At 41.3% G+C, this 26631-nt stretch overlaps 2 protein-coding genes across 2 annotated transcripts; both read left to right on the top strand.

The window, feature by feature from the left end:
- The first annotated feature begins 13408 nt into the window (after positions 1-13408).
- LOC115153069 (GTP cyclohydrolase 1-like) lies at positions 13409-16567 on the top strand. Its single transcript, XM_029698115.1, has 6 exons — positions 13409-13826; positions 14405-14514; positions 14761-14816; positions 15033-15064; positions 15182-15266; positions 15545-16567. The coding sequence occupies exons 1-6, from the start codon at positions 13526-13528 to the stop codon at positions 15672-15674; spliced, it is 714 nt and encodes a 237-aa protein (XP_029553975.1). The 5' UTR covers positions 13409-13525; the 3' UTR covers positions 15675-16567.
- A 6905-nt stretch (positions 16568-23472) lies between these two features.
- LOC115153067 (GTP cyclohydrolase 1-like) lies at positions 23473-26631 on the top strand. The gene is made up of 6 exons (XM_029698113.1): positions 23473-23890; positions 24469-24578; positions 24825-24880; positions 25097-25128; positions 25246-25330; positions 25609-26631. The coding sequence occupies exons 1-6, from the start codon at positions 23590-23592 to the stop codon at positions 25736-25738; spliced, it is 714 nt and encodes a 237-aa protein (XP_029553973.1). The 5' UTR covers positions 23473-23589; the 3' UTR covers positions 25739-26631.

Genomic DNA, 26631 nt, shown 5'->3' with positions numbered 1-26631 from the left:
GTGGTGCACATTACTTTGATGATGGTGGGAATTTGTGGTTTCATTATTGAACGTCAATTTGCTTGGCGGTTTTCATACCAATTCATCATGATGAATTAGACGTCATAGCACAACAAAACTATTTCAGAAATATACTTTTCTTTCTTCAAACATGCATACAATGTTGTGTAAAAGTATCATAAAGTCTACAAATGTTAAATTACACACAATCCTCTAAAAACAGAGTCACCTGACAATTTTAAGTATAACCTCCAAAAACATAATAACTCTATATCAGCACAACACAGATAAATCAAGTGTTTTTACTCAAACATGAATGTGTCTGACTACTACTTTGTTATTTTAAGTAAAGATGTAAAACATAATAAATTCAAGTAAGTACAACGTATTTCATAAATGTTAGATTGACTTAAAAATATGAAATAATCATAACTTGTAAAAACGCAACAACTTTAGATTAGCAGAACACAGATAAATAAAGTTACATTTACTCAATAACCTAATACTTGTTTACAGTACTCAAAAACATTAAGTGATAAGAACATCTAATTGACATCTGAGTGAGTATCACTTACAGTGCCTTTGGAAAGTATTCAGACCCCTTGACTTTACAGCCTTATTTAAAATGTATTAAATACCAAAAAATCCTCAGCGATCTACACACAATACCCCATAATGACAAATCGAAAACAGGTCTGTAGAAATGTTCAAAAATGTATTACAAATAAAAAACTGAAATACCTTATTTACATAAGTATTCAGACCCTTTGCTATGAGACTCGAAATTGAGCTCAGCTGCATCCTGTTTCCATTGATCATCCTTGAGATGTTTCTACAATGTGATTGGAGTCCACCTGTGGTAAATTCAACTGATTGGACATGAGTTGGAAAGGCACACTTGTCTATATAAGGTCCCATAGTTGACAGTGCATGTCAGAGCAAAAAAAAAACAAATCTGGTCAAAGGAATTGACCGTAGAGCTCCGAGAGAGGATTGTATCACGGTCACAGATCTGTCACAGATCTGATGAAGCGTACCAAAAAATGTCTGCAGCATTGAAGGTCCCGAAGAACACAGTGGGCTCCATCATTCTTAAATGGAAGAAGTTTGCAACCAAGAACCCGATGGTCACTCTGACAGAGCTCTAGAGTTCCTCTGTGGAGATATGATAACCTTCCAGAAGGACCACCATCTCTGCAGCACTCCATCAATCAGATCTTAATGGTAGAGTGGCCAGACGGAAACCACTTCTCAGTAAAAGGCACATGACAGCCTGCTTGGATATTGCCAAAAGGCACCTAAAGACTCTCAGACCATGAGAAACAAGATTCTCTGGTCTGATGAAACCAAGATTGAACTCTTTGGCCTGAATGCCAAGCGTCACGTCTGGAGGAAACCTGGCACCATCCCTACAGTATAGCATGGTGGTGGCAGCATCATGCTGTGGGGATGTTTTTCATCGGCAGGGACTGAGAGACTAGTCAGGATCGAGGGAAAGATGAACGGAGCAAAGTATAGAGAGATCCTTGCTCCAGAGCGCTCAGGACCTCAGACTGGGGCAAAAGTTCACCTTCCAACAGAACAACGACCCTAAGCACACAGCCAAGACAAGCAGGAGTGGCTTCGGGACAAGTCTCAATGTCCTTGAGTGGCCCAGCCAGAGCCAGGACTTGAACCCGATCTCTGGAGAGACCTGAAAATAGCTGTGTATCAACGCTCCACATCCAACCTGGCAGAGCTTGAGAGGATCTGCAGAGAAGAAATGGGAGAAACTCCCCAAATACAGGTGTGCCAACCTTGTAGCGTCATACTCAAGAAGACTCGATGCTGTAATCGCTGCCAAAGGTGCTTCAACAAAGTACTGAGTAAAGGGTCTGAATACTTATGTAAATGTGATATTTCCGTTTTATTTTTTCTAAATGAGCAAAAATGTCTAAAAACCTGTTTTTGCTTAGTCATTATGGGGTATTGTGTGTAAATTGATGAGGATCAGTTTTAGAATAAAGCTGTAACGTAACAAAATGTGAAAAAAGTAAAGAGGTCTGAATAGTTTCCGAAGACACTGTATATAATTTGAGTAACCACTACTCAATTGATGTTTGAGATGTTTGAGTAACCACTACCCACTACTCAATTGCTTTACTGACTAAGGCTAGGGATGAGCAACTTTGATGGGGATGGGTGCCACAGATTTAGAGTTCATTTTGTGCAATGCTACACATTTTGCAATGGGGTAGTGAGAAAATGTTTTATTTTTACAGCAAGTTTTCTGCAATCTACACATTTTTCCATGGGACGGAGAAAAGAGTTTGCAATTGTATAGCTAATTTCATGCAATTCTAATCATTTTGCTATGGGGTGGAGAGGAAAATTTGCTGTTTTACAGCTAATTTGGTGCAATTCTACATGTTTTGCCAAAGGGTGGAGACAAATGTTTGATGTTTTTAATATGATATCTGAGTGAGACTGACTAACAAAATCAATTGGGTCCCCCCGGCAGGTAATTCGACCATGAAAACAAGTTTAGATAGCTGTCCGCAAAAACAATTTAGCAATCTAAAAATTGGTCGTTGATATGGGCTAATTGACTGACTATCAGTGACTGACTTAACAGGAGAAACTGCTGATGCACAACCAAATTTTGAAATTGCACCTTGTGTATTCTACTATTCTAACTCGCAACAGTAAATTGAGACTCCCAACCAACTGTGTTCCTACAAAAAATGTATCTGAGGACCTTCAAAAGGAGGGCATTGCGGTCCGCGGCCTGCCAGTTGCCCTACCCCGAGTTAGGCAATTACTTTTTACAGTGTATCAGTAAAATCACTATAACGAATTGATAGGTATAACATTATTTGTTACCTCTGTGAACTTTCACTATCCTCCCTCATGAGGGAGAGAAATTATCAAATATCTTGATATGTGGGTTTTTGCTAACGGAATTTCAAGGCACAAGGCAATATTTATTAAACTTACAGAAGGTAATCAATTTCTCCAAAACTAAATAAGTGTTTTTATTAGTTGGCAGGTGATACCTTTTAAGACTTTTTCTGGTAGATGTTTTCGAAGACCCCTTTCCATCTGCATATCCAGAAATCAAAACCTTTAATTATGCCTCATTTTAAATATGGAAAATGGTTGAAAAATGTATCTACGCCTAATTTCTAATTTCCCCAAAATACAGACTCTTGCTTTCATTTGACACCCAATTTCATATGCTCCTATGAACTTCACATGTTGGTGCTCGTTATTCACAATTCATTCATGATTATCCGTAATCGTGGTAGCATCCAGATTAACGCAGAAGTGTTCAGGAACATATTCTATTCTTATTTACAATAAACAGACTCCAAAATGACACAATACATTATTTACCATTCATTTCTATTGGGCAAAACATACGCCAAAACCAAAACGAAGTGCAAATATATCCAACAAGTTTGTAGTCACAAGCTTGATGTAGTAATTGCATACTATATATGGGCCAAATAGTAAACTTTTGACAAAATGTAATACACTACAAGTGAATTTGTCCACATACTTATGGCACCTTCAAATGTGTCATAAGATACATAATGTGAATTAATTTCTAAATGATAAAACATGTATCAATACCCTCAAATAAAAGGTGGCATTCTCTACTGTCACCTCATATAAAACATTTGATTTCAAATCCACATTGCTGAAGTATTGAGCCAAATTAAAAGCTTTAGCTTCACTGTCCAAATAAGTACGTAGGGGAGTGTATGTGAAATGGCACAATTCTGTGTTTTGTAGTCAAAAAGATAGAGGACAATAAGTGTATCCAATGACATCATCTGGTATGTATCATGTGATTTTAACCAATTATGAGTAGACATGTCTGCTCATAAATTGTTAAAATCCCATTATACACACGATACACGCGAGATGATACAAACATGAGACATGTGGGTCGTTCCACGAATAGTTCCTCTATCGTTTATTTATTTATTCGTAACCACCATTATACATTATGGCATAAGCTTCTAGATGATTTGTGAAGCATTTATACTATATAAAGCCTTTATAAGTTGTAGTTTGTTTAAAGTGGGACCACATTATTTCCTTTTGCCACTGGATGGCAGGCACACCAAGTACATATGAGTCAGCTTTGGAACCCACTTATGCAAAAATTGTTGTGCATGTGAAGATAAGTTGTGTATGTGAAAATGTGTTGTACATCAGGCTAGCATGTGACACCAACGATCCTCCTGCAAGTCATTCACATAGTCACACATAAAGAAAACCACTGATGTTCTGCATTGATCATGAGATGTTGCGAATAGTAGATAAATAATAATCCATTCTATACATTTCTTAAAGCCTCCGGGCAGTCTTGGTCATTTTATTTTGAAATCATCACTCTATGTCTGTGTCTTTATGACATTTTCTATTTATTTATTCAACATTTAATTTATCAGGGAGTCATACTGAGACCATGGTTTCTTTTACAGATGAGCCCTGAATTATATAAATTACAGAAAATACACACATACATATACATAATGAAAATAACTAAATACATTTGTAATCAATTATTTCCCTGAGCCTCCTTTGGCCCTCAGTCTGATTGTGTGGGCCTTAGGAAAGAAATGTTAAGATATTTACATACAGAGCCTTGATTGACTGGTAGGATCGTCTAGAGCCCACCGCCTTACTCAGATGAACAGTCATTGGTCTACTCTGTTATAATCAGATCACATTGTGACGTGATGATGTTGACCAAAAGTTCCTCCCACCTGAACAGGTGTGTTTTTCAAACAGCTCTTACACAAAAAAAGGGCATTATCGTAATTTTCACAATTTCAGTGTTATTTCTACACTATGAGGTTGAAATATATATATTTTTTACTTCACGTTATGCTCTCTAAGGCTGTTAAGTGAACTAAGTTAAATTAATGTATTTGGCCACTACTTTTTGTCCCTATTATTCATTCATTATTCATGAATAAATATGTCACGTCACTATGTCACATCACTTCACCATATTCTTTCTCTTTTTGTGTGTCTCACATTGCGTCCAGTGACTTAACTGAGTATGGACACAACTTTGCAGACTGCTCACAGAGCAGCATTTTTGCCACAATGCTCACCACGCATTGGCTATCACAATGAAGTAGTGAGAAGAAAAGCTTTCTAAGACTTAATCATAAGTAAATAATGATCTTTTAAATAACGGGAAAGATGCAGTAGCATATCATTTGACCTAGCTGGCACAGTGTGCATGTTCCTCTATTGGACACTGGTGAGACATGTGAGACAGACAGCAAAATGGGGTGGGGTGGATCACTGCCTATACTATCAACTTCTGACACTCATGTGACTCACTCAGCATAGATACAGCTTTTCATTTGCTGCCCCTCACCACCACCCTCCACCCCCACAGAGAGGAGACGCCTTTGGAGGAGGGATTTATTAACCTCTGACTCTTAACTCTGAGAATTTGTGAGGAAAAAAAGCGAACAGAGTGATTTGAACCAAGGACTCACATTCAAGTGTGCTGTCTTACTTGTGTTTTTTTACAACTTAAAACTGTACATTTTACATTTAGCAGATGTTCTTATACAGATCGACTTACAGGACCAATTATGGTTAAGTGCCTTGCTCAAGTGCACATCAACAGATTTTTTACAGAGCCAACTCTTCAATTTGAACCAGCAACCTTTCGGTTACTGGCCCCATGCTCTAAATCACTAGGCTACCTGCCTGTAAGAGTGATTTTGGCAGTCAAAGTGGAGAATTAGAAATCCTGTTGAAATAATTAGTCCATACTATTTCAGAACCTTAGACCTATGGAATATTTGGTCTCATACATAACTCCTGAACATTGTAGTTCTTTTGGTGTTACATATTCGTAATCAAAGGGCGAGGCAAGACATTCTGATTAAGATCAGTGGTATCAGACCTGACCTGCTTGGCCATTCACTTCCCCTTGAACACGGGACAGTCAGTCAGTCTGATGGTAGTCAAACCTTGTTACCAAACACGTGACCGCCTAAATCTACACAACAGCGTTCGGGTCAATCACACTATAGTTCAACTCCTGATTCAGTTATGTTCCCGTCATTTACCCAGAAGATAATGTGTATTAAACGGTCATTATGATTGTATCATTATTCCTAACTAGTATAATTTTGCTCTTTGTGGAAGGATATTGGGTTCACTAGGTTTACCATCATGACATACTGCACTGCATGTCCAATCTGGGTTGTGTATAAAATAAATCAGAATAATTTAAATTAAATTCTAACAGATAAACTGGTTAATTAGAACAGAAAAGTCTGCACGAGGCAGATATGAGGGTAATGCTTGTAAGCAATTTGGTTGAAAGGATTGATTTAATCCAGTGGTTGTTAAAGCTGTGCCAAATGGATCATGTGTGTATGGTTTCTTTGAATTGTCTTTATTTGAGTTCAAGGAATGAACAGAGGCCAAACAATGACATGAACCTAAAACCATGTTAGGTAACAGCAGATCAGGTCTTAAAGGAGCAATCTGTCACGTCCTGACCATAGTAAGATGTTATTTTCTATGGTAGAGTAGGTCAGGGTGTGACAGGGGGTGTTTTGTGTTTTTTTTCTTCTATGTTTTCTATATCAATGTTTAGTTCTCGTTTTCTATTTCTATGTTGTTGTTTTTTGGGTTGATCTCCAATTGGATGCAGCTGGTCCTCGTTGTCTCTAATTGGAGATCATATTTAAGTAGGGGTTTTTCTTCCTGGGTTTTGTAGGTTATTATATTTTGAGTACTGTTTGTTTCTCTCTGCGTCACGGTTTGTTGTTTTGTCAATTCAGTTATTTATGTATGGCAAAGTTTCACGGATTAAATAAAATGTGGAACTACAACCACGCTGCACTTTGGTCTGCTCCTTTCGACAGCCGTGACACAATCTGTGATTCAAAAAACAACAAAATGAGCACCTTGCCAATTATTTGGTAAACAGACACTGTATACAGTGAGGGAAAGAAATATTTGATCCCCTGCTGATTTTGTACGTTTGCCCACTGACCAAGAAATTATCCGTCTATAATTTTAATGGTAGGTTTATTTGAACAGTGAGAGACAGAATAACAACAAAAAAATCCAGAAAAATGCATGTCAAAAATGTTATAAATTGATTTGCATTTTGATGAGGGAAATAAGTATTTGACCCCCTCTCAATCAGAAAGATTTCTGGCTCCCAGGTGTCTTTTATACAGGTAACGAGCTGAGATTAGGAGCACACTCTTAAAGGGAGTGCTCCTAATTTCAGTTTGTTACCTGTATAAAAGACACCTGTCCACAGAAGCAATCAATCAATCAGATTCCAAACTCTCCACCATGGCCAAGACCAAAGAGCTCTCCAAGGATGTCAGGGACAAGATTGTAGACCTACACAAGGCTGGAATGGGCTACAAGATCATCGCCAAGCAGCTTGGTGAGAAGGTAACAACAGTTGGTACGATTATTTGCAAATGGAAGAAACACAAAAGAACTGTCAATCTCCCTTGGCCTGGGGCTCCATGCAAGATCTCACCTCGTGGAGTTGCAATGATCATGAGAACGATGAGGAATCAGCCCAGAACTACACGGGAGGATCTTGTCAATGATCTCAAGGCAGCTAGTCACCAAGAAAACAATTGGTAACACATTACGCCGTGAAGGACTGAAATCCTGCAGCGCCCGCAAGGTCCCCCTGCTCAAGAAAGCACATATACATGCCCGTCTGAAGTTTGCCAATGAACATCTGAATGATTCAGAGGACAACTGGGTGAAAGTGTTGTGGTCAGATGAGACCAAAATGGAGCTCTTTGGCATCAACTCAACTCGCTGTGTTTGGAGGAGGAGGAATGCTGCCTATGACCCCAAGAACACCATCCCCACCGTCAAACATGGAGGTGGAAACATTATGTTTTGGGGGTGTTTTTCTGCTAAGGGGACAGGACAACTTCACTGCATCAAAGGGACAATGGACGGGGCCATGTACCGTCAAATCTTGGGTGAGAACCTCCTTCCCTCAGCCAGGGCATTGAAAATGGGTCGTGGATGGGTATTCCAACATGACAATGACCCAAAACACACGGCCAAGGCAACAAAGGAGTGGCTCAAGAAGAAGCACATTAAGGTCCTGGAGTGGCCTAGCCAGTCTCCAGACCTTAATCCCATAGAAAATCTGTGGAGGGAGCTGAAGGTTTGAGTTGCCAAACGTCAGCCTCGAAACCTTAATGACTTGGAGAAAATCTGCAAAGAGGAGTGGGACAAAATCCCTCCTGAGATGTGTGCAAACCTGGTGGCCAACTACAAGAAACGTCTGACCTCTGTGATTGCCAACAAGGGTTTTGCCACCAAGTACAAAGTCATGTTTTGCAGAGGGGTCAAATACTTATTTCCCTCATTAAAATGCTAATAATTTTATAACATTTTTGACATGTGTTTTTCTGGATTTTTGTTGTTGCTATTCTGTCTCTCACTGTTCAAATAAACCTACCATTAAAATTATAGACTGATCATTTCTTTGTCAGTGGGCAAACGTACAAAATCAGCTGGGGATCAAATACCTTTTTCCCTCACTGTAGCTTCAAAGCATGGTTAAAGCTATCATTTTGATCTCATGGATAGTCAGCCATGAGATCAAAATGTTAGCTTTAACCATATGCATTTGAAGCTATGTTTGTATGTTTACAATTACATTGTATACTAACAATGGAGTAAAATAAGTTTATATTTTGAGGGTGTAAGACAGTGAAACTATGCTTATGAGGAATTTGTAAGCTCTTCAAGAATCAATAGCTATATCATTGATTTAAAAGTCCCAAAATAGAAGTAACAATCCAAGATTGCACCTTTAATCAGATGGATGAATGTAAACCGAGAACTAATCTCTTGTGGACAGATTCAAGAGACAACTTTCGTGAGAATTTTATTTCTGGGTAACCAAGATTGCGTGAGAACTGATACATCAGATACTGTGACAAGATTTTTCTTGGCTTTTCAGCTGTACGTATTTTAATGGTATGAGTGTGGAGTTATATTCACATGTATCCTAGCTCCTCTGAGGAGCCCCCACCTGTTCCTGATGGGTAGCCTCCATGGCTCGCTCCACTGGGGCCCTGCCAGCCTCCTCCCCAGCCTACCCCTGCCTCCCAGGCCCTAACATACTCTGTTTGATAATCCCTAATGGGTCCTCAATCACAACCCTTCACAGTACAGTAGTAGGATGTTCTAGGAACTGAGACACCCAGGACCGGCTCTAGCCTCTTGGGGGCCCCCTTGCAAGATTTGGTTGGGGGCCCCCCACCTCATGGCAAAACATTTTAGTGGCCTTCTTGATGGTGGAGAGAAATCAACATTTGAAAGTTAATTTCCTACAAATCTGCAAGTTAATTTCCTGTCTCTCCCCCCATGGCAAAATGTGTAGAATTGCAGAAAACTTGCTTTAAAACGGAAAAAAGCTAATATCCTGCGATTCTACACATTTTGCAATGACTTATGCCATGGTTAATATGATACGAGTGAGAATGACTAACAAAATCAATGGGGGCCCCCTGGAGGTCAAGTTTAGAGAGCTGGAAAGACTAATTGTTATGGAATCATGGGTCGCTCCCTTTGAAAAACTACCAATCTAAAAATGGTTAGTTCACATGGCTAATTGAGTGACTGTCAATGACTGATATAAGAGAAAAACTGCTCATACACAACCAAATTTTGAAATTGCACCTGATGTATTGTACTATTCTTACTCTCAATAGTAAGTTGAAATCTCGACTGAGTTCCTAAAAAAGCGTCCGGGGGCCCTAAGTGGCTGCTTATGTCACCTATCCCTGGAACCACATCTCCTGCAAGAATGTGGTCCCATCATGGAGATAAAACACCTGAGCGATAAAACTACTATCTCTATGGTCACCACCAGCGGAACTTGCCCCTGCCTGGCCTTGTTGTTGAGACCCTTTCTGATCAAAGGGTGCCAGACATCGCACTCTGTCTGGATTCTGGACTTACTGACGGGCCACCCCCAGACGGTGAAGGTAGGCAACAACACATCTGCCACGCTGACCATCAACACGGGGGCCCCTCAGGGGTGTGTCCTTAGTTCCCTCCTGTACTCCCTGTTCAACCAAGACTGCGTTTCCGCACACAACTCCAGCATAATCAAGTTTCCCGATGACACGACGGTGGTAGGACTGATCACCGGCGACGATGAGGCAGCCTAGAGGGAGGAGGTCAAAGACTTGGCAGTCTGGTGCCAGGACAATAACCTCTCCCTTAACATCAGCAAGACAAAGGAGCTGATCGTGGTCTAAATGAAATGGAGGGGCGATCACACCCCCATCCACATCGATGGGGGTGTAGTGGAGTGGGTTGAGAGCTTTGAGTTCCTCGGTGTCCACATCACTAAGGAATTAACATGGTCCACACACACCCACACAGTTGTGACGAGGGCACGAAAGCGCTTCTTCCTCCTCAGTAGGCTGAAAATACTTGCACTCAGGTCCTCAAAAAGTTATATAGATGCACCATTGAGAGCATTTTGACACGTTGCATTACCTCTTGGTATGGCAGCTGTTGAGTACGGCCCAGTACATCAGAGCTCCCTGCCATCCAGGACCTTTATACCAGGCGTGTCAGAAGAAGGCCCAACATTCTTTCAAAGTCTCCAGTCACCGAAGCCATAGACTGTTGTCTCTGCTACCGCATGGCAAGTGGTACCAGTGCACCAAGTCTGGAACCAACAGGACCCTGAACAGCTTCTACACACAAGCCATAAGACTGATAAACAAGACTGCTAAATAACTCATCAAATGGCTACCATTGACCCTTCTTTGCATTAACTCTATGCACACACACTGGACTATACCCATACATTTACACATACTTACACTGACACACCAACACCACAGGAGATTGGTGGCACCTTAATTGGGGAGAACAGGCTCGTGTTAATGACTGGAGCGGAATCAGTGGAATGGTATCAAATACATCAAACACATGGTTTCCAGGTATTTGATGCCATTCCATTCGTTCCGTTCCGGCCATTTATTATGAGCCGGAACTGCACTGACTCTATGCACACACACTGGACTCTACCTACACAGTCACACATACTTACACTGACACCCCAACACAAACATATACACACACACAAAACATGCGCACACATGCATACTGACGCCGTGCACACACTCAGCACATACGCTGCCGCTACTGTCTATTATCTGTCCTGTTGACTAGTCATTTTACCCATATATGTACATACAGTAGCTACCTCAATTACCTCGTACCCCTGCACATTGACTCGGCACTGGTACTCCCTGTATATCAGTGGAGGCTGCTGAGGGGAGGACGGCTCACAATAATTGCTGGAACAGAGTGAATGGAATGGCATCAAATCATGTGTTTGATGTATTTGATACCATTCCACTAACTCCACTCCAGCCATTACCACGAGCCCGTCCTCCCCAATTAAGGTGCCACCAACCTCCTGTGCTGTATACTTCCTGTATCTAGCCATGTTATTTTTACTCATTATTGTTATTTGTTATTCACTGTGTATTTATTCCTTGCGTCACTATTTCTATTTTTTATCTTTAACTCTGCATTGTTGGAAAAGGACCCCTAAGTAAACATTTCACTGTTAGTCTACACCTGTTGTTTACGAAGCATTGATTTGATTTGATTTTCTGTCACAACAGACCTTGGTCAAATAGTATTTTCCAGTTCAAATAGTATTTGACACATGTATTTGGCCCAGGTCTGGTCTCAACTGCCATTCCCTTGCCAGTCAGTGTCTGTTATCATTTACACCTGTCTGTATTTTCTTGTTATTCATAATAAACTAGGCAAAAAAAGAAACGTCCTATCACTGTCAACTGCGTTTATTATGAGCAAACTTAATATGTGTAAATATTTGTGTGAACATATATTTGAGATCCGGGCTCTTTGCTGGCCATGGCAGAACACTCACATTCCTGTCTTGCAGGAAATCACGCACAGAACGAGCAGTATGGCTGGTGGCATTGTCATGCTGGAGGATCATGTCAGGATGAGCCTGCAGGAAGGGTACCACATGAGGGAGGAGGATGTCTTCCCTGTAATGCACAGCATTGAGATTGCCTGCAATGACAACAAGCTCATTCCGATTATGCTGTGACACACCGCCCCAGACCATGACGGACCCTCCACCTCCAAATCGATCCCGCTCCAGAGTACAGGCCTCGGTGTAAGGCTCATTCCTTCAACGATAAACGCAAATCCGACCATCATGAGACAATGGTGAGACAAAACCATGACTCAGTGAAGAGTACTTTTTGCCAGTCCTGTCTGGTCCAGCAACGGTGGGTTTGTGCCCATAGGCGACGTTGTTGCCGGTGATGTCTGGTGAGGACCTGCCTTAAAACAGGCCTACAAGCCCTCAGTCCAGCCTCTCTCAGCCTATTGCGGACAGTCTGAGCACTGATGGAGGGATTGTGCGTTCCTGGTGTAACTCGAGCAGTTGTTGTTTCCATCCTGTACCTGTCCCGCAGGTGTGATGTTCGGATATACTGATCCTGTGCAGGTGTTGTTACACGTGGTCTGCCACTGCGAGGACGATCAGCTGTCCGTCCTGTCTCCCTGTAGCACTGTCTTAGGCGTCTCACAGTACGGACATTGCAATGTATTGCCCTGGCCACATCTGCAGTCCTCATGCCTCCTTGCAGCATGCCTAAGGCACGTTCACGCAGATGAGCAGGGACCCTGGGCAACTTTCTTTTGGTGTTTTTCAGAGTCAGATGAAAGGCCTCTTTAGTGTCCTAAGTTTTCATAACTGTGACCTTAATTGCCTACCGTTTGTAAGCTGTCAGTGTCTTAACAACCGTTCCACAGGTGCATGTTCATTCATTGTTTATGGTTCATTGAACAAGCATGGAAAACAGCGTTTAAACCCTTTACAAAGAATATCTGTGAGGTTATTTGGATTTTTCCGAATAATCTTTGAAAGACAGGGTCCTGAAAAAAGGGACGTTTCTTTTTTTGCTGAGTTTATATTTATTCTGTCCTTTCATAACCATATAGGCCTTCAATGAGTGTATACATTGTACCTTACTAGTCATACAGTGACACATTGCAGAATCCCACATTTCAGAGAGTAAAGCCTGACTACTTGGGACTTCCACTCACGCGGTCTCACACTTTTCTAATACTTGTGCTGGGTTGTAGTTAGTTACAAAACGGTTTATTGTTCACATGATTTTCACTAAAATCGATTTTTAGCATAGGTGATAAGATGCCTTCCTCAATTAGTGCCACGTTATGATCGTGTCTGGTGGTTGTAGACCAAAAAGTCACACTTTCTCCTGAGAAGCCATGTGCCTACTCCGTAACGAATGTAGGAGCGGGCATGACAGTTATAGGCGCACCCATAAATAGGGCCTGCAGTCACCACCCAAGCCACGAGCAATAGTCTACTGTCACCTCTTACCACAACTTAGTCAACAAGCGGTGACTTTATACACAGGGCATTGAATCAAGTTATTTCAGTTTTATTAGAATGGAGTACCAAAAAGCATCAGAGATTAACGGCGTCTGCAACGGAAAAATTGTTACAGAATATCTCAACGGGTTCAGTGAAAAATCCATAGAGACAAAGAAAGCTGAATTGATGGGCAAGGAGGAGAAGTCCCACAAGAAGTCAGAGGATGTGTGTAAGATATCTGCCATTGAAGGAGCCTACGGCATCGTGCTTCGAGAACTGGGAGAAGACGTGGAACGTGAGGGTCTACTGCGTACACCATTACGGGCAGCCAAAGCAATGCAGTTCCTCACCAAAGGTTATCACGAGACAGTAAATGGTGAGAGCATTGACCGTCCTGCACAAATAGTTGTACATGTGTTTAATTAAATCTAAAATATATGATAGATAATGAGGTAGATTGTGACGTGCAAACGACAAGGAGAACGATCTTCAAAGGTTCTGTTCTTTTAATGTGTGGTCATATATTTACACAAGCCTATTTAAAACTAATTTATCCTTGCTCATCCCTCAGGCTGCATAGTCTTGATAAACTGTCCGCACAGCTACAGTGCAAGTTGATATGTGTGCACAATTTATTTAGCTTTGGAGATATCAGACCTCCATTGTTATTTCAAACATTACTAGAAACAACCATAGACACATACATCATTGGAAGCAACAAAGTGTAATTCAGATTTTGTCTAGCTATTCATTTTGAGTTTTCATTGTATTCATCAGGCCATATTCTATTTGCTGCAAAGAGCGTGGTCCATTACTTTACATTTTCCTCATGGTGCCCAGTGTCTCTGCAAATTGAGATCGCAAGTAGAGAAAACTCCTTATGCATACAAAGCTGCAATCTGGAGTTGGGTAAAACAATTGTTCCACTTGTCTCTCTTACCTCTTCTTCCCCAGACATCCTGAACAATGCCATCTTTAACGAGAACCACAACGAGATGGTGATCGTGAAGGACATTGAAATGTTCTCTCTCTGTGAGCACCATCTCGTGCCCTTCTTTGGCAAGGTGAAAAGCAGTGATGTATAATGAAGCCATGAAGCAATTACATGCGTATTATTTGGACTTACATAGCAGCAGTATGGGTCACTTGATACGTATAACGCATTCTGACACTCAGAACATCCCTTGTTTCATTTGTCGTTGTTGAAATCCTACTAATGTCAATGATATATGGTTAACAAATCTATAATTCAGACGTTCTCTGGGTTTATTATTGAATTTGCTACTTTGTGCTTTGTTTCAACACGAAAGGTTCACATTGGATATCTTCCAAACAATAAAGTGGTTGGTCTGAGCAAGCTGGCAAGGTCAGTGATCATATTCAGTTGCTATCGTATTCCCAAAGATATGCATGCAGGCACGTACGCACACACACAAGTGCTCACATGAACGCACACACACACACAGACATGGCATGCATGCACACACACACACAGACATGGCATGAACGCACACACACACATGCACGTTCAGAGTTACTTGGTACTCTACTAACTTCCCTTTTATTGCTTCATTTATTTCAGGATTGTTGAAATCTTCAGCAGGAGGCTTCAAGGCGAGTATCCTTTGGTCTTTTCGGGATCACTATCAGCAGCTTGCTGAGAGAGTCTGTGGGTTTGAGTGTATCTAGAGTATTAACCTCGGCTCTTTATGTTTGTTGTTCCCTCTACAGTGCAGGAACGCCTGACCAAGCAGATCGCTACAGCAATCTCAGAGGCATTAGAGCCTGCAGGCGTAGCAGTCGTCATTGAGGCAGCGTGAGTGTCTTTTTACTATGTACTACATGTCTTGTATTACATGTGAATTACATTGTATTGCTCCATATATTTCTATGCCCGAATTAATTGCAAACCTATGCTACACAAACTGTGTCAGGTATTGTGTCATGGCTGACAGGAGGTTGTTAAGCCCACCTATGTTTTATGTGTTTTGGATCAATTCATTCAATGAATCAAAGAGTTGTTCTCAAGAGTGCACTAGTTTATCTGTTTTTATTATAACAACTGAGTTTGGACCATTGTATTGTGTGTTTCAGTCATATGTGCATGGTGATGAGGGGTGTGCAGAAGATGAACAGCAAGACCGTGACAAGCGCCATGCTGGGACTCTTCCAAGAGGATCCCAAGACCCGGGAGGAGTTCTTGGCTCTGATCAAAAACAACTGACCCACTTAGGCCATTGTTACCTCACCCTGTCTTTCCAAGCAAAAACAGCAATCTCTCCAGCTATCACCAAACAACGCAAGATTGTTTTGTTATTTTTCTCTTCTGCATCTCATTCTTTCATTGATCTTACCTAAGTATGTTCTGTCAGATAGGGGAAGTTATCTTAGTTCGTTCCAATAAGGGTGCGGGGGGGAACTCTTCATGGCAGGTAGCACTGCATTTGAAGGAATATTTTCCAACTATCTTTGAAAGTACCAAACCTGGGGTTGAAATACTATTTGAAATCGTAAAACTATTTTGAGCGCTTTTCTCTAGTGCACTTGGAGTAAAGATCCGGGGTTTGCCGTTTGGGACAATCGCTAAAACTAATATATCAGGGAGTCATGATCAGGGAATAAAAACCCTAAGGAACTTGATAACTTTATAAGTTATGTGTAGTCCTTGGTTCGTTTCATATTAAGTGCTGCTGCCAAAGGCCCCTCTGTACCCACCTTCAGAGGAAACGCCTTACCGTTACTGTATCGCAAGTGCTTACATAGTATTTTGGCTGTATATTATGTACATGGTATTCTTAGAAACTTGAAGCTGAAATATGACCCTCATAACATTGACATTTGTTCTGTTTGGATTTAACTCTGTGCTAGTAAGGGGTGTTAATATCTAGTTGTGCAATAGCTCAAGGTAATAATGATATAGGAGCATAACAATAACAATGGAAATGTTCTGTAAATGCCTCTAACCCAAATGTTGTATCACATGAGCATGATGATGCTTATGATTAATTGTCTTATGTTTGGAAAAAGTTTCCCATCTAGTTAATGTTAAAAATGTTGATTTGTCAATCTTATGAGTTTGAACATTACATTCAGAAATAAACAAATATTTAACCTGCTTTAAAGTTGCTTTCTTGGTTTTGTAATTAAGATATTTCCCGGATTCTATAAGCTGAATTTGTGCGGAGTGTGTTCATATTCATTAAATGCACATTTATATGTGCACCAATGAAAAACCATGCATGCCTTAATAAGATGACTAGTAAAAAATAGTATAAGATATCACTTTCACTTAAAGTTGAAAGGGTTGACAACTATAAAATTCAAGATAGTTGGGAACAGATTTGACCATGGCATCAGGTTTATGAACCGATACACAAAACAACAATTGAGGCATCAATCTGTTCTTTTCAATTTAAACTATTATATAAAATTCTAGCCACAAAATGAATGCTCGATATATGGGACATTGAACAGTCAGCCCTGTGCAGATTCTGTCACTAGGAAACAGTATCAACAAATCATCTCTTTTGGTACTTGAGTGGCTCGCTCTTTTGGAGTCAGGTCCAGGAATGGTTGGTAACCCCCTAAGGTCGATGTCTACACCCCACGCGGAAATCAAATGAGCATAATACAAACATCGCCATAAAAATCTGTCAGTTTAAGCTAGAGATGTCAGTTTTTTTTGCTTTGGATGCGTCTAGAGTTGTGGTGGTCATGACATTTTGTCAGCCAGTGACTGTCCAATTTATAACTGCTGATCTCCCAGTAATTGACTGTTAATAAACATAAGCACATTTAGCATCTCCTGGCATCCACGCATAGCCTACAAGCCACTGATGCAGACCTTTGGAACATCTACATTTTTAAAAGTTGAATAAATATTTCAGAAGAACAGAATAGCATACTCTGAGTTGTCCTTATGTTAGGCCCTGATCTGACTATGCCATATGGCTGTGGGCTACTCTAGTTCATTTAGCAAACAAGATTTGCTTAGAATTCCAGGGCATTATTTTATATCATTTTATAACATGAAGAACACACTTGAGCATAGCTGAATAAAAGTGTGTTGAGTGGCTAACAAACAAATAGGTACTCCTATATGATTAATTTAGAGTTATTACTGTAACTTTGGTTGTTCTACAAACATTGGGCTATGTGTTTTGATTTTTAATACATTATAAGGCTGCATGATGCGACTCTAATGATGATTAGAAAAAAGTTGCATAAAAGGCATGAGCTCTGCTTTGTTTTTTGCGCAGGCTGTACACACTTCATCCGTCTCTCATTCACAGGTTGACAAGCACTTGGTAATGCCTCAAATTTTCCAGTGGCATCCCCTTTGTGTGGCCGTAATGTCCCCTAAAAATTATCCATGCCTTTTGCAGCCAGTGGCTGTTGTGACCTTGGGCTAAATATAATAATTATAATTCCCTTCTCTGTGCTCCTAAGTGCCTCTCACTCACATGGCTCTACATCACAAGATTGGGTCTTTCTCACAGGCTACAAGTGCAGACACATCGGGGACACAAATGCGGAAGATATTGGAAAATCTGTCCACATTTAATTTTCGGCAGCCAATAAGATGAGTAGACCTAACGAACAGCATAAGCACTAGCCTATGTTAATCTATTATCCCCATAGTACAAAAGTTGACCTATTCTATTCTGTGCGAGAAATAAATATTCCAAACATAGTCAGAGACGGTTGATAGATCCCAAGTTAGTACAACCAGCAGGTAGCCTAGTGGTTAGAGTTTTGGAATACTAACCGAGAGATTGCAAGATCGAATCCCAGAGCCGACAAGGTAAAAATCTGTCATTCTGCCCCTGAACAAGGCAGAAAACAAAGGAGAAAAAAAACTTTAAGCAATGAGGCTGACGTAACAGATCAGAACGTTGATAAACTATGTCTATATCGTCACATTATAAGCGCAGAAATGCGCACAAGGCAGCGTGAATGTTTCATTAGCAGGAAAACACTGTTCTCAAAAGTGACTGCAAATGTGATTATGCATGTAATGCTTTTATTATAAAAGGTGCATTTTTATGGTGAAAATGATCTCCACAAAACTTTAAACTCACACGCTGCGTATGTATGCCAGTTAGGCTCTACACCCGTTGTAAAGCAGATTAATGTGCTTAATTTTAAGAAGTTATTTGACCTTCTCCAATTCCTCACTGCTGCTGATCTCATGATTATCCATGTCTTTTGACTACACGGACTTCCCCACGACATTGTCTCAGATCGTGGGCCCCAGTTCGTAGCACGGTTTTGGAAGGCCTTCTGTTCCCTGTTGTGGGCATCGGTGAGTCTCTCCTCAGGGTTCCACCCTCAGTCGAATGGGCAAACTGAGTGGGCCAACCAGGAGCTGGAGAAGTTCCTCCGTTGCTTCGTCTCCGCTCAGGCCAGTAACTGGAGCAAGTTCCTCGTCTGGGTGGAGTAATGCTCATAACACACTGCCAAACTCGTCTACTGGACAGTCGCTGTTTGAGTGTCAGTTCGGGTGCGCCCCCCATTTCCTGAACAAGAGGCCGAAGCGAGGGTGCCATCAGCCGAGGCGTTCATTCGACGATGTCGCCGCACCTGGATCAGAGCGTGATCCTCCTTGCTCCTCTGCCCCACACCAACATCAGGCAAACCGACACGAAGACCTCTTTGGCTCCTCCGATTGGGTCAACGGGTGTGGCTGTCCACCCGTGATCTTCCCTTAAAAGGTGGACTCACGGAAGCTCACTCCTCGCAACAAAGGACCATTCAAGATCCTGAGTCGCATCAACTTATCGTCTCCAGATTCCCAGGTCCGGGGGGGTACTGTCATGGCTCTTCCTGGCACCAGAGACCACCCTAGAGACTTTTATTGGACTCAGGTGTGTCTTATTATTTCATTATTGTGTCCCTGTTAAAAGAAGTGTGTTTTCTGTGGTCCTTTGTAGAAGCTTGAATTGTTCACCGTGTGCGTTCGTTTCCTGAGTGAGTTTGAGACTTAGTGTTTGTTATTTTTTCATGTGTACTGTGATCCTGCAGCTACCGTATCAGTAAAGTATTATGTTTATCCTTAACCACTGATTCCTCGTCTGGTCTCTTCTCTGCACCTGGGTCCAACCTTACCACGTCACAGCAAGCTTCTGCCACAACATGGACCCAACAGAGATCCCCCAGATCCGGAATGTGATAGCCCACCAAGGATCACTGTTAGGACGTCAGCAAGAACAGCTCTCCCAAATCTCTGGGACCCTTCGGTCACTTGCAGAGTCCCTCCAACCACAGCACACCCCCAAACCAAGAGGAGCCAATGCCCAGGTCTTATCGCCCAGTGCTACAGACGTCGTTGTGGTTCCTCCAGGGAACCTGCACCGGGAACCCAAGATCCCAGCCCTGAGCACTATGACAGCCACCTGGGAGGATGCAAGGGGTTCCCCAGAGTTCTCTGGTGTTCGAGGTACAGTCCTCCTCGTTTCACACCGATCGGGCCATGATCGCCTACATCCCTCTCTACTCTCGGGCAAGGCCCTGGCGTGGGCAACGGCGATGTGGGAACAGCAGCCACCATCTTGCAGATCCATAGTAGCCTTCACTGCCAAGCTGCGACGAGTCTTCGACCACCCAGTCGGCGGATGAGAAGCGGCCAGCCAACGGTTCAACCTCCGCAAATGGGCCAGACCAGTGGTTGACTTCGCCATAGAGTTCCGCACCCTCGCTGCCTAGAGAGGGTGGAATACAGAGGCATTGGTTACCACTTTTTTTTTAAGCCATGGGGCCAACTTTTATTAGCCAACGATTTAAGACTGGCTACTGTCCCGGTTAAGTAAAAGGCTGTGTTTACACAGGCAGCCCAATTCAGATTTTTTTTCTCCACTAATTGGGTCTTTTGTCCAATCACATCAGATCTTTTCTAATCACTTATTATCCAAACAGGTCTGGACAGGGTTGATCTTTATATTTTTGCAATATCGTATAGTAAATAACCTTTAGTATAGACCTAAACAGTACCAAAGGGGGGAAAAAGTGGCATGCTGGGAGAACGACCATGGTTTAGCGTCCTCCAAATTATTGATCAGTAATAATTCACTAACGGAACCTTTAACATGATAACCTATAGCAAGACGTGTGGGCAAATTATGAAAGTGTATAAAAGCGGCAACCGATAAAAAAGTGCAAAGGATCACACATGTTAAGCAAATACTATGGCTTTATAAAGGAATAAAGTGTCAATCTAAAAGTAGCCTAAAGAGTCCTTCGTATTGTAGCCTACATTATATTGGACAGTGGCCTTGCTCATGCTTACAGAAGCTATGTGCCTTTATGCATCAGTTTGGACATCTTCTGCACTTTGATGAATGGAAAATGCTTGAAGATTAACAGAACATAATACAATTTAAAAAGACTGCATTATAATACCACTGTATTCTTTTTTTATATCTGATACAGCAACTGAAATCGACAATTCACCCACTGCCCACCGTTCATTCTGGCTAGATTTAAAAAGGTACAGGGGGAACATTAGGCCTACACATTATACCTTGCCATACACTTGTCATGCACCGCAGCCTTCTACTGCGACTCAATCATCGTCTGTCCCATGTATCCCCAATACATTTGTAGTTCAGTTAAAATTCTGCTATTACAGTCCGTGGCCTTTCTGTAGCCTACAATGTTTTCGAATATTTGATTTTGCGCTGGCATTTGACAGGAGAACCCTTTTTCCTCATTCTGGACGATATCTCTTTATAAATATCTTTATTTCTATATTCCCATTTTATTCAGAGCTGGACGCGGTATTGGACTGTGGCATCCGACCACAGTGCCAATAGGCACTTGGTTTCTAATGAAGACCGTGATCTTAATTCTAGAGGAATTGTAGAAGTATTGTTGTCTATAATTACTTACTACCTCAACTGGCCAGTGCGATTTCTTTTTGAGAGTCCAGGACAAGCATAATGTCGGCCAAATGTATATGCTTTCGTTGTCAGTATCCTTACGAGATGCACCTTTGACTACCTCCAGAGGTGGTCAGGAAGCTCTAATCACAATCAGATCACAATTAGTATTTTGATTGTCTACACATGTGGGCACAATCTGAATGTGGACAAGAACACAACTAAGTATAAACGGGGCAAGAAACGCATGTGAGATGGTAAGTCACCAGCAGTGAATTCATAGAAATAAACACTTCAAAAAAATCCTACCTGAACTACAAAGTCCTACATTGCAGAAGTTACACTGTATCTGACAAAAGTTGTGCCACCTTATTAACTGCACAGTCGTGAAAGAAATGGACTGAAGGTACCAAGGAAAGAGACACTTCACATGTAGGAATTCAAAATACAGAGTAGATGGCAATGATATTGTTTTAAATAGAAGTGAGGAAATGAAGGGAGAAAAGTAAGTGAGAAAACAGATTTAGGTTAGGAAATAAGAAAAAGGAAGTTGGATAGGAAAATAAAATATTAAATTAAATTAAGCGAGAAAAGACAATAAAAGATGAAAGGGATAGATGGATAGATAGATAGTCTCTTGTTGGTGACCGGCAGGTGAGTGGCAGATGCGCCAGGTGATCGGAAAATGAGGCGGGTGACTGGCAACACCAATACCATAAGGAGATCAGGATGCCTTTCCCCTATGGGGACAAACTGAAGAAACCTATATGGTTATACTTACACTCTTACAAAAAAAAGGTGCCATGTATACTGAACAAAAATATAAAAATGCAACAATTTCAAAGACTTTACTGAGTTACAGTTCATAAGGAAATCAGTCAATTTTAATTAATTAATTAAGCCTTAATCTATTGATTTCACATGACTGGAAATATAGATACGCATCCGTTGGTCACAGATACCTTAAAAAAAAGGTAGGGAGGTGGATCAGAAAACCAGTCAGTATCTGGTGTGACCACAATTTGCCTCATGATGCATGACACATCTCCTTCACATAGAGTTAATCAGGCTGTTGATTGTGGCCTGTGGAATGTTGTCCCACTCCTCTTCAATGGCTGTGCGAAGTTGCTGGATATTGAAACATGCTGTCGTACACGTCGATCCAGAATATCCCAAACATGCTCAATGGATGACATGTCTGGTAAGTATGCAGGCCATAGAACTGGGACATTTTCAGCTTCCAAGAATTGTTGAGATCATGCTGAAACATGAGGTGCTGGCAGCAGATGAATGGCACAACAATGGGCCTCAGGATCTCGTCACTTTATCTCTGTGCATTCAAATTGCCATCGATAAAATATAATTATGTTCGCTGTCCATAGCTTATGTCTGCCCATACTATAACCCCACCACCACCATGCGGCACTCTGCTCACAATGTTGACATCAGCAAACCGCTCGCCCACACAACGCCCTACATGAGGACTGTGGTCGTGAGGCCGGTTGGACATACTGCCAAATTCTCTAAAACGACGTTGGAGGCGACTTATGGTAGAGAAATTAACATTAAATTCTCTGGCAACAGCTCTGGTGGACATTGCCAATTGCAGGCTCCCTCAAAACTTGAGACATCTGTGGTTTTGTCTTCTGTGACAAAACTGCACATTTTAGACTGGCCTTTTATTGTCCCCAGCACAAGATGCACCTGTGTAATGATCATGCTGTTTAATCAACTTCTTGACATTCCACACCTGTCAGGTGGATGGATCATCTTGGCAAAGGAGAAATGCCCACAATGAGTGTATACATTGTACCTTACTAGTCATACAGTGACACATTGCAGAATCCCACATTTCAGAGAGTAAAGCCTGACTACTTGGGACTTCCACTCACGCGGTCTCACACTTTTCTAATACTTGTGCTGGGTTGTAGTTAGTTACAAAACGGTTTATTGTTCACATGATTTTCACTAAAATCGATTTTTAGCATAGGTGATAAGATGCCTTCCTCAATTAGTGCCACGTTATGATCGTGTCTGGTGGTTGTAGACCAAAAAGTCACACTTTCTCCTGAGAAGCCATGTGCCTACTCCGTAACGAATGTAGGAGCGGGCATGACAGTTATAGGCGCACCCATAAATAGGGCCTGCAGTCACCACCCAAGCCACGAGCAATAGTCTACTGTCACCTCTTACCACAACTTAGTCAACAAGCGGTGACTTTATACACAGGGCATTGAATCAAGTTATTTCAGTTTTATTAGAATGGAGTACCAAAAAGCATCAGAGATTAACGGCGTCTGCAACGGAAAAATTGTTACAGAATATCTCAACGGGTTCAGTGAAAAATCCATAGAGACAAAGAAAGCTGAATTGATGGGCAAGGAGGAGAAGTCCCACAAGAAGTCAGAGGATGTGTGTAAGATATCTGCCATTGAAGGAGCCTACGGCATCGTGCTTCGAGAACTGGGAGAAGACGTGGAACGTGAGGGTCTACTGCGTACACCATTACGGGCAGCCAAAGCAATGCAGTTCCTCACCAAAGGTTATCACGAGACAGTAAATGGTGAGAGCATTGACCGTCCTGCACAAATAGTTGTACATGTGTTTAATTAAATCTAAAATATATGATAGATAATGAGGTAGATTGTGACGTGCAAACGACAAGGAGAACGATCTTCAAAGGTTCTGTTCTTTTAATGTGTGGTCATATATTTACACAAGCCTATTTAAAACTAATTTATCCTTGCTCATCCCTCAGGCTGCATAGTCTTGATAAACTGTCCGCACAGCTACAGTGCAAGTTGATATGTGTGCACAATTTATTTAGCTTTGGAGATATCAGACCTCCATTGTTATTTCAAACATTACTAGAAACAACCATAGACACATACATCATTGGAAGCAACAAAGTGTAATTCAGATTTTGTCTAGCTATTCATTTTGAGTTTTCATTGTATTCATCAGGCCATATTCTATTTGCTGCAAAGAGCGTGGTCCATTACTTTACATTTTCCTCATGGTGCCCAGTGTCTCTGCAAATTGAGATCGCAAGTAGAGAAAACTCCTTATGCATACAAAGCTGCAATCTGGAGTTGGGTAAAACAATTGTTCCACTTGTCTCTCTTACCTCTTCTTCCCCAGACATCCTGAACAATGCCATCTTTAACGAGAACCACAACGAGATGGTGATCGTGAAGGACATTGAAATGTTCTCTCTCTGTGAGCACCATCTCGTGCCCTTCTTTGGCAAGGTGAAAAGCAGTGATGTATAATGAAGCCATGAAGCAATTACATGCGTATTATTTGGACTTACATAGCAGCAGTATGGGTCACTTGATACGTATAACGCATTCTGACACTCAGAACATCCCTTGTTTCATTTGTCGTTGTTGAAATCCTACTAATGTCAATGATATATGGTTAACAAATCTATAATTCAGACGTTCTCTGGGTTTATTATTGAATTTGCTACTTTGTGCTTTGTTTCAACACGAAAGGTTCACATTGGATATCTTCCAAACAATAAAGTGGTTGGTCTGAGCAAGCTGGCAAGGTCAGTGATCATATTCAGTTGCTATCGTATTCCCAAAGATATGCATGCAGGCACGTACGCACACACACAAGTGCTCACATGAACGCACACACACACACAGACATGGCATGCATGCACACACACACACAGACATGGCATGAACGCACACACACACATGCACGTTCAGAGTTACTTGGTACTCTACTAACTTCCCTTTTATTGCTTCATTTATTTCAGGATTGTTGAAATCTTCAGCAGGAGGCTTCAAGGCGAGTATCCTTTGGTCTTTTCGGGATCACTATCAGCAGCTTGCTGAGAGAGTCTGTGGGTTTGAGTGTATCTAGAGTATTAACCTCGGCTCTTTATGTTTGTTGTTCCCTCTACAGTGCAGGAACGCCTGACCAAGCAGATCGCTACAGCAATCTCAGAGGCATTAGAGCCTGCAGGCGTAGCAGTCGTCATTGAGGCAGCGTGAGTGTCTTTTTACTATGTACTACATGTCTTGTATTACATGTGAATTACATTGTATTGCTCCATATATTTCTATGCCCGAATTAATTGCAAACCTATGCTACACAAACTGTGTCAGGTATTGTGTCATGGCTGACAGGAGGTTGTTAAGCCCACCTATGTTTTATGTGTTTTGGATCAATTCATTCAATGAATCAAAGAGTTGTTCTCAAGAGTGCACTAGTTTATCTGTTTTTATTATAACAACTGAGTTTGGACCATTGTATTGTGTGTTTCAGTCATATGTGCATGGTGATGAGGGGTGTGCAGAAGATGAACAGCAAGACCGTGACAAGCGCCATGCTGGGACTCTTCCAAGAGGATCCCAAGACCCGGGAGGAGTTCTTGGCTCTGATCAAAAACAACTGACCCACTTAGGCCATTGTTACCTCACCCTGTCTTTCCAAGCAAAAACAGCAATCTCTCCAGCTATCACCAAACAACGCAAGATTGTTTTGTTATTTTTCTCTTCTGCATCTCATTCTTTCATTGATCTTACCTAAGTATGTTCTGTCAGATAGGGGAAGTTATCTTAGTTCGTTCCAATAAGGGTGCGGGGGGGAACTCTTCATGGCAGGTAGCACTGCATTTGAAGGAATATTTTCCAACTATCTTTGAAAGTACCAAACCTGGGGTTGAAATACTATTTGAAATCGTAAAACTATTTTGAGCGCTTTTCTCTAGTGCACTTGGAGTAAAGATCCGGGGTTTGCCGTTTGGGACAATCGCTAAAACTAATATATCAGGGAGTCATGATCAGGGAATAAAAACCCTAAGGAACTTGATAACTTTATAAGTTATGTGTAGTCCTTGGTTCGTTTCATATTAAGTGCTGCTGCCAAAGGCCCCTCTGTACCCACCTTCAGAGGAAACGCCTTACCGTTACTGTATCGCAAGTGCTTACATAGTATTTTGGCTGTATATTATGTACATGGTATTCTTAGAAACTTGAAGCTGAAATATGACCCTCATAACATTGACATTTGTTCTGTTTGGATTTAACTCTGTGCTAGTAAGGGGTGTTAATATCTAGTTGTGCAATAGCTCAAGGTAATAATGATATAGGAGCATAACAATAACAATGGAAATGTTCTGTAAATGCCTCTAACCCAAATGTTGTATCACATGAGCATGATGATGCTTATGATTAATTGTCTTATGTTTGGAAAAAGTTTCCCATCTAGTTAATGTTAAAAATGTTGATTTGTCAATCTTATGAGTTTGAACATTACATTCAGAAATAAACAAATATTTAACCTGCT

The sequence above is a fragment of the Salmo trutta genome, chromosome 18, assembly GCF_901001165.1.
Source record: "Salmo trutta chromosome 18, fSalTru1.1, whole genome shotgun sequence".
NCBI classification, from domain to species: domain Eukaryota; kingdom Metazoa; phylum Chordata; class Actinopteri; order Salmoniformes; family Salmonidae; genus Salmo; species Salmo trutta.
Note: the sequence above shows the minus strand (reverse complement) of the source record. Positions and strands in the feature narration are given on the sequence as shown.